The sequence below is a fragment of the Lycium barbarum genome, chromosome 5, assembly GCF_019175385.1.
Source record: "Lycium barbarum isolate Lr01 chromosome 5, ASM1917538v2, whole genome shotgun sequence".
In the NCBI taxonomy this organism is placed as follows: domain Eukaryota; kingdom Viridiplantae; phylum Streptophyta; class Magnoliopsida; order Solanales; family Solanaceae; genus Lycium; species Lycium barbarum.
The window spans coordinates 141,140,141-141,152,391 of NC_083341.1; the positions used below are offsets into that span (position 1 = coordinate 141,140,141).

Below are 12,251 nucleotides of genomic sequence, written 5' to 3' on the forward strand. Positions count from 1 at the left end.
TGATAAGCATTAACAGATCTGATTAATTTATATTATGAGAACCTGATATCGTTAGTTGTTTACAATAATTAAGTTACCAACCATCGTTATTGATGTGTCACTTCATTGTATTCTATGTATTTCTATTAATGTTCGTTTAAGTATGATTAGGGTTTAGCATTTGAATAAATTCTCCTCTCTCCCCCCGCCCCCGCTCCCCCCCCCCCCCCTCTCTCGAGCTATCTTCTCCCACCCTCTCGAAAATAAATGGCGAAGTTAGATTTTTTATTAACTGAATTAGAGAATATATATATATATATATATATATATTATTTTTGGCAGTGGTGAGCCAAGTTTACCGAAAATGTATTATGTGTATATATATAGGTGAAAAGTCCCGTCACTAGAAAATGTATCGTGTGTATATATATAGGTGAAAAGTATATACACACACAATACATTTTCGGTAAACTTGCCTCACCACTGCCAAAAATAATTTATTTTTTATCAACTATAGTAGAAAGGATAAAATGTATAATGTATTATTAATAGACTATGTAATAGTCTATGTAAATATTTTAAATATTCTCTTCCTTATGTATAGTAATTAGGTCCTATAATTTAGACTAGTATCATTCTGATAGTGAGATACCTACTTTGTATATAATAACTTTCATACGTCAATACAAATCACGGATTGATTTCCTACATGGTATCAGACTAAGTTTCTCCTAAAAACCCACTTCTCTCCTAACCCTAGCCGTAGCCGCCACCCCTTCCTCCTCCCTCTTCTCTCTTCAATGGCTGACAACAAAAACTTCCATTCTGCTTTAACCGTCACGAATGTGAAATCTTTAATCCCAATCACTCTAGACATGGAAACCGGCCATTATCACGAATGGGCGACACTATTCAAAGTTCTAGCCCGCGTCCACTCCGTACTTGAACACATCATACCACCAACTGACACCACTGAACTCACCGCATACAACGCAACAAAGGCGGCTAACCTTCCGCTCTGGAAACGGCTAGATGCGGTGGTCCTTCAATGGATATACGCCACCGTATCCCATGATATTCTTACCTCTATTCTCGTGGCGGATGATGTTGCAGAGAAGGCTTGGAATCGAGTTGCTCAACTTTTCCAAGATAACAAGCACTCAAGGGCAGCGTACCTTGAAACTGAATTCACCACCACAAAAATGGCCGACTTCGGCTCGGTTATGGCCTATTATAATAGGCTCAAGTCTCTCGCGGATCAGCTTGCCAACGTGGGGTCGCCGGTGTCCGACCAACGTATGGTCTTACGCCTCCTTGCAGGCTTACCGGAGACATATGCACACTTTGTCACCACCATCCAGCAGAAGGATGTGCTGGCCTCTTTCTCTGAAGTGTGCTCCAGACTCAAGCTCGAAGACGCAGCAGCCAAGGAACGTGCCCGCGATTCCAGTCCCGCGGCTCTACTTGTTGATAATGATACTCCCTCCCCCCCACCTGGCGGCAACAATAATTCAACTAACCGTCGTGATAATAATCGTGGCAGGAATTCTAACAGGAACAAAGGAAAGGGGAACAACAACAACAACAATCTCGGGAAATCCGGCCGCCGCGGCGGCGGACAGACCAGCAACGGCTAGTGGCCGACGGGACAGCCACCGGCAGGGGGCTACTACTGGCCTGCCTGGCCGCCCCAGCAGTGGCCAATGCCCCTTACCCGTATCCGACGAGACAGTGGCAGCAGCGTCCCACCACACCGCGGCCCGGCAGCGGCATTCTCGGTGCGGGTCCACGACCTCAGCAGGCCTATTCCATGCATGGTCCGACCTATTCTGGGTACACTCCGACAGACGTGGAGGCAGCCATGCACACTCTGTCCATGCATCAATCGGATGATAATTGGTACATGGACACCGGAGCGACTTCCCACATGACTGCCAACTTAGGTACTCTCACGTCTTATTTTATTTGAGCAATAATTCTGGAATCATTGTTGGTAATGGTAGCACTATTCCAATTCGAGGCTATGGTCATACATCCCTACCCCCACCTAATCATCAATTACGTCTCTGAAATGTCTTGCATGCTCCAAAACTCATCAAAAACCTTATTTCCGTACGTAAATTCACTAAGGACAATAATGTTTTTGTCGAGTTTGATTCTCTTTGGTTTTCTGTGAAGGATTTACCGACGGGGAGCCGCCTAATGAGATGTGAGAGCACCGGGGAATTGTATCCTATCATTGCCACAAAATGGACCACTCCACCATCCACCTTCATTGCCGCATCACCTAGCTTGTGGCATTCCCGACTCGGCCATCCGGGAAATGCTATCTTTAGTTCTCTTCGTAGTAATGCCTTAATTGAATGTAATAGGGCCCAAACTTCTTTTTGTACCTCTTTTCCTTTGGGGAAACATGTTAAATTGCCATTTTATGATTCATTATCATTTACTACTATGCCGTTTGATATCATTCATAGTGATTTATGGACATCTCCTGTTTTAAGTTCTAATGGGCACCGCTATTATGTTTTCTTTCTTGATGATTATAGTAATTTTCTTTGGACTTTTCCAATCTCTAACAAGTCCCAAGTCTATTCCACTTTTCTATCTTTTAAGGCATTAATACGGACTCAATTCGACAGAGACATTAAAAACATTCAATGTGATAATGGGCAGGAGTTCGCCAATGGGCATTTTCAATCTTTTTGCGCCTCAAATGGTTTAAATTTTTGATTTTCTTGCCCTTATACCTCTCCTCAAAACGGCAAAGCGGAAAGAAAAATTAAATCCATTAACAACATAGTGCGCACTCTTCTTGTCCACTCTTCCATGCCCCCCTCTTTTTGGCATCATGCTCTCCAAATGGCCACATACCTCCTTAATGTACTTCCCACCAAAGTCCTTGGGTATAAATCACCAACGCAAGTTCTCTATCAACGAACCCCCTCCTATTCTCATCTCCGGGCTTTTGGGTGTCTATGCTATCCACTTTTCTCATCTACAACTATTCATAAGTTACAAGCAAGATCCACCCCGTGTGTATTTTTAGGCTATCTGTTGAATCATAGAGGATATAAATGTTATGATTTATCCACCAACAAAATCATCATCTCAAGGCATGTCATCTTTGAGGAAACTCAATTTCCCTTCTCCAAATTGCACTCACCAACCCCAACTTCTTATGATTTTTTGGACCATGGGATTTCTCCATATATCCTGCATTTTCTGTCACAGCCTCCTCCACCCGTCGTTCCCTCGGTCCAGCCCCTCCCGCCCACTGCCGAGCAGCCCCCCCCCCCCCCCCCCCCCCCCGCTGCTCCACCCGTGACTGTCCAGCAGCCCTCCCCCCACTGCCCAGCAGTCCCACCCCACGGTCACTGCCCCACAACCCCTACCCCCCACTGCCCCACCCTTGACTGACCAGCAGCCCACCCGCATGGTCACTAGAAGCCAACATGGGATTTTTAAGCCCAAACAACCGTTCAACTTAAATACTTCTAGCACTCCCTCCATCTCGCCTATTCCACGAAATCCTGTCAGCGCTCTAAATGACCACAATTGGAAAGCTGCCATGGTTGATGAATATAATGCTCTAATTAGTAATAAGACGTGGGAGTTGGTTCCACGTCCCACTGATGTGAATCTTATTTGTTCTATGTGGATTTTTCGTCATAAAAAGAAATCTGATGGCTCTTTTGAGAGACACAAAACCCGTCTTGTCTGTGATGGCAGGTCTCAACAGGTTAGAGTTGACTGCGACGAGACTTTCAGTCCGGTTGTCAAACCGGCCACTTTCGCGCTATCTTGAGCATTGCACTTGCACACTCTTGGCCCATTCATCAGTTGAACGTCAAGAATGCTTTCCTACACGGCAATCTTAATGAGATTGTTTATATGCATCAGCCTATTGGGTTTAAGGATCCAAATCATCCACATCATGTCTGTCTCTTGAAGAAATCGTTGTACGGACTTAAGCAAGCTCCCCGTGCATGGTTCCAACGCTTTGCAGACTATGTCTCCACTATTGTTTTTTCACATAGCCGATCTGATCACTCTTTCTTTATTTATTGTCGAGGTTCTGACATTGCTTACATTCTGCTATATGTTGATGATATTATTCTCACAGCTTCCTCAGATGCTCTCAGAAAATCCATCATGTCTCTGCTTAGTGCCGAATTTGCTATGAAGGATTTGGGCCCTCTAAGCTATTTTCTGGGTATCGCTGTTACCCGGACTTCACACGACATGTTTCTCTCTCAGAAAAATTATGCAGCAGATATTATAGAGCGTGCGGGCATGACTGCCTGTAAGCCAAGTCAGACACCGGTCGACACCAAAGCCAAACTTGGTGTCACGGTCGGCCTCCTTGCGATGATCCCACCCAATATCGTAAGTTGGCCGGCGCGTTGCAGTACCTTACATTCACAAGACCAGACATCTCCTATGCGGTTCAACAAGTATGCCTTCACATGCATGATCCAAAGGTTGCACATATGCATGCTCTTAAACGCATAGTCCGATACATTCAAGGTACTATTGAGTTTGGTCTCCATCTGTATAAATCCTCTATTGCCTCTCTTGTTTCTTATACAGATGCAGATTGGGGTGGTTGTCCAGACACTCGCCGATCCACATCAGGTTACTGTGTCTTCTTTGGCGATAATCTCCTCTCATGGTCATCCAAACGGCAACCTACTATGTCTAAGTCGAGTGCCGAGGCCGAATACCGTGGCGTCGCTAATGTCGTCTCTGAGTCCTGTTGGCTTCGCAACCTTCTTTTGGAGCTCCGTTGTCCCATCCGGACAGCTACATTGGTTTATTGTGATAATGTTAGTGCCATATACCTATCAGGTAATCCAGTTCAGCACCAACGCACTAAACATATTGAGATGGACATACATTTCGTACGTGAGAAAGTTGCCCATGGAGAAGTTCGTGTTCTTCACGTCCCGTCCCTTTACCAGATCGCAGATATCTTCACTAAAGGTCTTCCGCGCGTGCTCTTTGATGATTTCAGGGACAGTCTAAGAGTACGACAACCTCCCGCTTCGACTGCGGGGGTGTGATAGACTATGTAATAGTCTATGTAAATATTGTAAATATTCTCTTCCTTATGTATAGTAATTAGGTCTTATAATTTAGCCTAGTATCATTCTGATAGTGAGATACCTACTTTGTATATAATGACTTTCATACATCAATACAAATCACGGATTGATTTTCTACGATTATTAACTCAGCTGTCATATTATTTTTGCATGCAATTGTTAATTTTCATTCCTGATCATTTTTTTCCTCTTTTTTCTGCCAACAAGGATACAATCTATCTGAGGAGATATGAACCTTCGCTTAAGCTTACCCCAATTGTTTATTAATCAGAGAACTAATAATATATTAATATTTCCTACAAACGAATGGCTAAATTTAAAATATTGATATTTAAAAAAATTGTGAGGGGGGAGGTAAATGAAATTAAAAGGGCTTAAGTTACATATAGTACACTTTAAATTCAATAAAAAAAGATAAAGGGATTAATGTGTACGGACGAACGAATATCTGTCCAGCTCTGTATCTACTGATAAATAAGACTTCTAGGGTTAAATCAATAATAATTAGATCTTTGCTAAAATTTAATAACACACCACTTTGTCTAATCAAAGACACAAAGCACTATAAAATCATGCAAATCTATTCCAAAATCCAAGTTAGGAACACACATCAATAAAGACAAAGAATCTAGGCCCGACGTTGATTTATTTATGCATGAAAATGACCCAAATTAAAGCATGCTAGCTCCATATAATATAAATCAAAGAGAAGAGAGACAATTTAACAAATTATCAAAGGGAAAGGCGATTTATGTTTTTGTGATTATTGTAAAGGTAAAAAGTGTCCAAAAACTATTGACTGATTAAACGAGAATGGACAAATCTAAAGGTAAAGGAGTAGGTTTTGATAATATATAGATAATCATCTTGAATAAAATTTATAATATACAACTCAGATGCGTTATGTGTGGGTGCGCGCATTGTTTGCATAATCTGTGTGTGTTTGTTATCACATATACATGCTTAATATTCCCCCAATTCTAAAATGCTTATTCACTTTTCAGGATTTCTCATGGTTCCAGGGAAACTATACCCGTTTTGGGGCCCAATTAATTCATATTCACGTCGGAAATCCCTATTTGGGGTGAAGTTGCCTCTCTACCAAAGGTAACTTCATTCTCAGGGCCCGACCCCAGACCTCTGGTTAAGGATAGAGGAATATTTACTTGTACACCAAAACCTTTAGTCATTAGTTTAATTACCAAGATTCGAAGTGATTGAACTTTGTCTAATATTTTAAAAGAATTTCTTTTGCGATTTATACAAGCAAAATTAGAATATATATATATATATATAGTTGTGGTGTCCGGGTCAGCTTGCGCGCACCTCGATAAATTTCTCGGGGCATCTGCTACCTCCCACCAAAACAAATATCGTGTAACCCTATCCACTGATGCAAAGTAGTACTTTTTCTTATATTTTCTGAAATTCTATGTTTGAATTTTAAATTTAAGTTAATGGCAGTCTGATTTAACTTCCTAATTGATAAAATTAATCTGCAACGACCGAAAAATGTCAAAAAAAAAAAAATGATAGAGGGAGTTAATATTCGCATGTCCCAGCTGGTTCAAAACTATGATAGTTGACCCATTTTAATTTGCCAAATGCTATAATCAGATTCTTATCAAAAAAATAAAATATAAGAACTTAAAGAAAGCAGGATGATTAAAAGGATGAGAGCATGGAGAATTTGGACCATATATATACTCACCAAGTTATTATTCAAATAAGCATTTGCTGTCCCAAAATAATACGACCACTGTCACTTTTTGGTTCTAGAGAGTTATTAAATAGAAAAAAATGAGCCAACACTTTTATCATATTTTTTTATTACTTTAAAAATTATAATGCAGAATTTGCTTGTAACTTGCACTGTACTATATTTTATAATATTTGACTTTATTTTGAAACACAAATACAATTGCCCTTTACGTTACATATGCATTGACTCGTGAAAAAGAGAAACTATCAACAAATTTATAGTAGCAAGGGATAGCTTGTATTTTATCCAAGAATTTTCAAAATAAGATTTAAGAAGGGTGGAAAAGAAATGACATTATTGAGCCCTTCTTCTTTACTATTAGGACTAGAGTTCAACGTTTATGTATGTAAATCGTTTTTACGCTACTAAGTTATTTAGAAACAAATTACGCAAACTTTTTCATCGTGAACGATACTTGGAGTTGGAAAATGGTCAGTAACATGTTGTAACTAGTTAAGCATATTGATAGTGTAAAAGGTTCGTTGCACATATAAGCTATATTTTGATGGGATAAAAATAAAGTATATAAGTGAAGTAGAAGCAAATTGGACCCAAAAAAAAAAAGGGAAAAGAACATCGCTACCTCATGAAAACAAAATAATTACTCGCTCATACCCCTTTTATTTTCATGGCCCTAAAACTATTTACCCGAAATGCCCCCAAAAATCCAAAATGATGATACCAACATGACATATAAATATACTGAGATGTTATCATGTTCACTTATTCAAAAGACACACTTTTCTCAAGAAAACCTCTATTATACCATCATTTTATATACATATACTATGATGGTATCGTGGAGGACTGTTTTAGTCCTTCAATGAGATACTGCTCAGTCCTCTGTGATACAATTGCGGTACATAAATATATTGAGATGGTATCATGAAGGACTGCTTCAATCATTTTCTTAGTCCTTCATGATATCATCATGATATATAAATATACTGCGATGGTATCATGGAGGAAGGGTTTTGGTGAGGGGGTACTCGGGTAAATATTTTCGATCGATTGGGTAAGAAGCGAAATAGTTTAGGAGGGGACATGGGCGAGTAAATATTTTCGATCGATTGGGTAAGAAGCGAAATAGTTTAGGAGGGGACATGGGCGAGTAAATATTTTACATTTTAGGGATATTGTGTGTTGTTCTCCCCCTCCCCCTCCCTCCCCCCCCCCCCCCCCCCCCCCCCAAAAAAAAAAAAAAAAAAACGAAAAGAATTAGAAATGGGTCGAAGAAGAATGGACCAACTAGGGAAGCCATCTGAGATGAATTCAATCCACTAAGAAATGGTCCAGACCATTCTATAAAAGGCGAAGTGGATCAGTGCAAGTCCAAATAAAGAAGTTTCCTTGCTTAAAACGATAAGGGCAATTTGCAGGAATGTTCTTATTTTGGGGTGGTCTTTAATTTTTGGCCCTTAAATTGGTGGTCTTTAATTTTTGGCCTTCGCCTAATACCATGAGGTTTGGGGATTGAACCCTGGCTTAGTCCCAAAAAAAAAAAAAAAATCTAAAGGTAGAATTTTATAGCAAACTTAGGCCTATTCTGGTCAAAATTAAGCCTGCAGGCAGAATTTTGTTTGCTTCAGGCAGAGTTTCAAGGTAGAGTTTTGGCCAAAGCTCTACCTTTAAAGTTTGGTCCACCTTAAGGCCTTGAGGCAGAATTTTACCTTGAGGCAGAATTCTGTCTTTTAAAATTCTGCCTTGTGAATTCAAGTTCTACCTGGCTAATTTTTTAAAAAATTTTGACTGAGCAGGGGTTCGAACACTGAACCTAAGAGTTTTAGGCGAAAGGTAAAAAATAAAGACCAGCAATTTGAGGGACAAAAATTAAAGACCACTGCATTTGAAGGTCACTCCGCACAAAAAAAATGAAACGTGCGTGTAATCCCTGTCCGGTAAGCCCAACAAGAAGCCCAATAATGTGTATCCAGTATCTTTTTTTTTTTTTTTTTGGGTGAAATAGATACTTGTATATATATATATATTAACAAAACTTACATAGTGGGGAAACTTGTTCCCAATTCAGTCTGTTGTTGATCATAAGATCGCACAAAAGAGTTTAAATTACAAGGCTTGATTTGCCTAACAACAGAAGTTCCTTCAATGTCTGCCCAAACAGCTCCATTGGTATACACCAGAGGAACTGCCAAAAAGTGAGTTCTGCCCAAAAAAAAGTCCCTTAGCCCCTTCCTTCGTTATCAAATCTACTACTTTGTTTTGTTCTCTGAAGGTGTGCTTAATTAACTAACCCAAGAAATAAAAAATAAATAGTATATTTTTTATTACTAGAACTTGAGTTTCTAGAAGACCATGTTTTACTTAGTAACTTTTAAATACTTCATTTCGAACATCTTCGAAACGTTGACGCCTTTTACAAGTCTAAAAATAATTAATAATTGTTTGTCGCAAGTATAAGATGACAACAGTGAAGGTTAAACTTCAATTATTACATAAACAACAACTCCATAAGAAAACCTTTCCTTTTATGTACTTTTTTTCTGGTTAGTATTCGAAAAGATCTACACTTTAATAATAAAGCTATTAAGATGTTAAAATGTGGCTATTTCCATTACTATTCACAAAAATAAAAATAAATAAATAACTGATCTGATTTATTTATTCTGATGGGGTGGTTGTGATTGAGGTGAACTTTAGTACCATTTTGTTTATGCCATCCAAAAGCAACCGTACATGTGCCAATATTTTGGTTTGCTAGTTTTATTGTACTAATATATAGAGCACATCATTAGTTATGGCATTTGGTTACAATGTATTTTTTGAGAAAACCTTTCCTTTTATGTACTTCTTTTCTTGTTAGCATTCGAAAAAATCTACACTTCAATAATAAAGCTATTAAGATGTTAAAATGTGGTTATTTCCTTTACTATTCACAAAAATAAAAATAAATAAATAACTGACCTGATTTATTTATTCTGATTGGGTGGTTGTGATTGAGGTGAACTTTAGTATTATTTTGTTTATGCCATCCAAAAGCAACCGTACATGTGCCAATATTTTGCTTTGCTAGTTTTATTGTACTAATGTATAGAGCACATCATTAGTTATGGCATTTGGTTACAATGTTATTGTTTAAGCATGAAACAGTTTCCGATGACACATAACTGTCCAGTGCAAAAAAAATAAAATAAAGGAGATATACTTGATACTTGTCCAAATATGAAATAACTCATATAATTTGATAACTACTATCAGAAACAGTCTTTCTATCTCCCATAGTAGAGGTAAGGTCTGCATACATTCCACACTCTTCATACCTCACTTGTGAGATTACACTGGGTATGTTGTTATTATTGTTTGATAAGTATCTGTGAATTTTAATATATGAAATTTGATAAAACTAGCTAGGTTATAGGAGAGTATATTAATATACCAATTTGTCATTCGATAGAAATATATCGACATTTTCTTTTTGTATAATTGTATCAGTATGTCTATTGCACTAGTTATTTTAAAGTACAAAAAACAAAAGGGTTATTCAATTTGTTGTTCTTTTTAACTTAGATTAGATGCAAACAAATAATTTATACACGTTTTTTAATAATTGATACACTGTCATAGATTGAAATACGTTTTTTAAAGTGGTTAGATACTTAAAAGTCCACCTTAAAAGCCATTTTATTCTAAAATGAGTGTATTAGATACATAAAAATATTAAACAAACTTTGGAATTAATGAAATTCATCATTGTCCCTCGAAATACGATGGGACAGTGTAAAAATACCATATATTTTTCATTTCGAATTCTCGACTATCGTTTATATATTTTGTTTCCATCATAGACATGTGACAGGAAAAATTTCTACTTATGTACTCGTAGTACAGATGGATCTAGCTTGTAATCTCCGTTCACGTAAAATCAGTTGTTTTTATTAGAACATTTATATGTATTAAAACCCGATTATTATTGGATATTAACTTGAAGTTATTGTAAAGGCATAGTTTTCAAATTTTGAATCTAATGCTCCATTCCTCAATCTTAATTTATGTCAAAGGCACAATAAATGAACATAAAAGATTTGTTAACAAATGTCATGAAGTTAATAATTTTTGTGTCATGAACAAGGGTGACATTCAGAGCTGCAATAACTATAGGGGTATCAAACTGCTAAGCCACACAATGAAAGTTTGGGAGAGAGTGGTGGAGATGAGGGTGAGAAGACGCCTGTCTATTTCTGAGAATCAGTTCAGATTCATGTCGGGGCGCTCAACTACAGGAGCAATTTATCTTATGAAGAGACCAGTGGAGCAGTATAGGGAGAGGAAGAGGGACCTACACATGGTGTTCATCGATCTAGAAAAGGCATATGACAAAGTGCCGAGGAAGGTTCTTTGGAGATGTTTGGAGGTTAGAGGTGTTCCTGTGGCGTAAATTCAGGCAGTCAAGGACATGTATAAGGGAGCCAAGACCAGGGTTTGGACAGTGGGAGGAGACTCGAAGCACTTTTCAGTTTTGATGGGGTTGCACCAGGGATCAGCTCTTAGCCCCTTTTTATTTGCCTTGGTGATGGATGGATTGACGCGGCAAATCCAAGGTGAGGTGCCATGGTGTATGTTGTTTGCGGACGATATAGGTTTGATTGACGAGACTCTCAGCGGAGTCAACGCTAAGCTGGAAGTTTGGAGGCAAACACTGGAGTCTAAAGGGTTCAGGTTGGGTCAGACCAAGATGGAGTACTTAGAATGCAAGTTCAGTGGCGTAATGCCTAAGGCTGGAGTGGAAGTGAGGCTTGATACCCAGACCATCCAAAAGAAAGAAAGTTTTAAGTATCTTGGGTCCATTATACAAGGAATTGGGGAGATCGACGATGATGTCACACATCGTATTGGTGCAGGGTGGATGAAGTGGAGACTCGCATCAGGAGTCTTTTGTGACAAGAAGTTGCCACCGAAACTTAAAGGCAAGTTCTACAAAGTGTTGGTTAGATCGACTATGTTGTATAGGGTTAAGTGTTGGCCAGTCAAGATCTCCCACGTTTAGAAGATGAAAGTAGCGGAAATGAGGATGTTGTGTTGGATGTGTGGGCATACCAGGAGAGATATGATTAGAAACGACGATATCTGAGACAAAGTGGGAGTGACATCGATGGAGGACAAGATGCGGGAAGCACGTTTGAGGTGGTTCGGACATGTGAAAATGAGATGCCTGGATGCCCCAGTAAGAAGGTGTGAGAGGTTGGCTATAGACGGTTTCAGAAGGGGTAGAGGTAGACCGAAGAAGTACTGGAGAGAGGTGATTAGACATGACATGGCGCAGTCCCAGGTTACCGAGGACATGACCGTAGATAGGAAGCTTTGGAGGACACGGATTAGAGTAGTAAGTTAGTAGGTAGTTGAGAATTCTCCCACTTAGTCTTCCATACTAGTAGTCGTAGTAGTAC

At 39.0% G+C, this 12,251-nt stretch overlaps 1 protein-coding gene across 1 annotated transcript; it reads left to right on the plus strand.

Moving 5' to 3' along the window:
• Positions 1 to 11,422: 11,422 nt before the first annotated feature.
• Positions 11,423 to 11,851, plus strand: LOC132639932 (uncharacterized). Its single transcript, XM_060356314.1, has one exon. It carries the CDS (start codon positions 11,423 to 11,425, stop codon positions 11,849 to 11,851), a length of 429 nt encoding a protein of 142 aa, XP_060212297.1.
• The last annotated feature ends 400 nt before the right edge of the window (positions 11,852 to 12,251 follow it).

Coding starts and splice junctions, on each gene's coding strand:
- LOC132639932 (XM_060356314.1), top strand. CDS start 11,423: ATGTTGTTTGCGGACGATATAGGTTTGATTGACGAGACTCTCAGCGGA.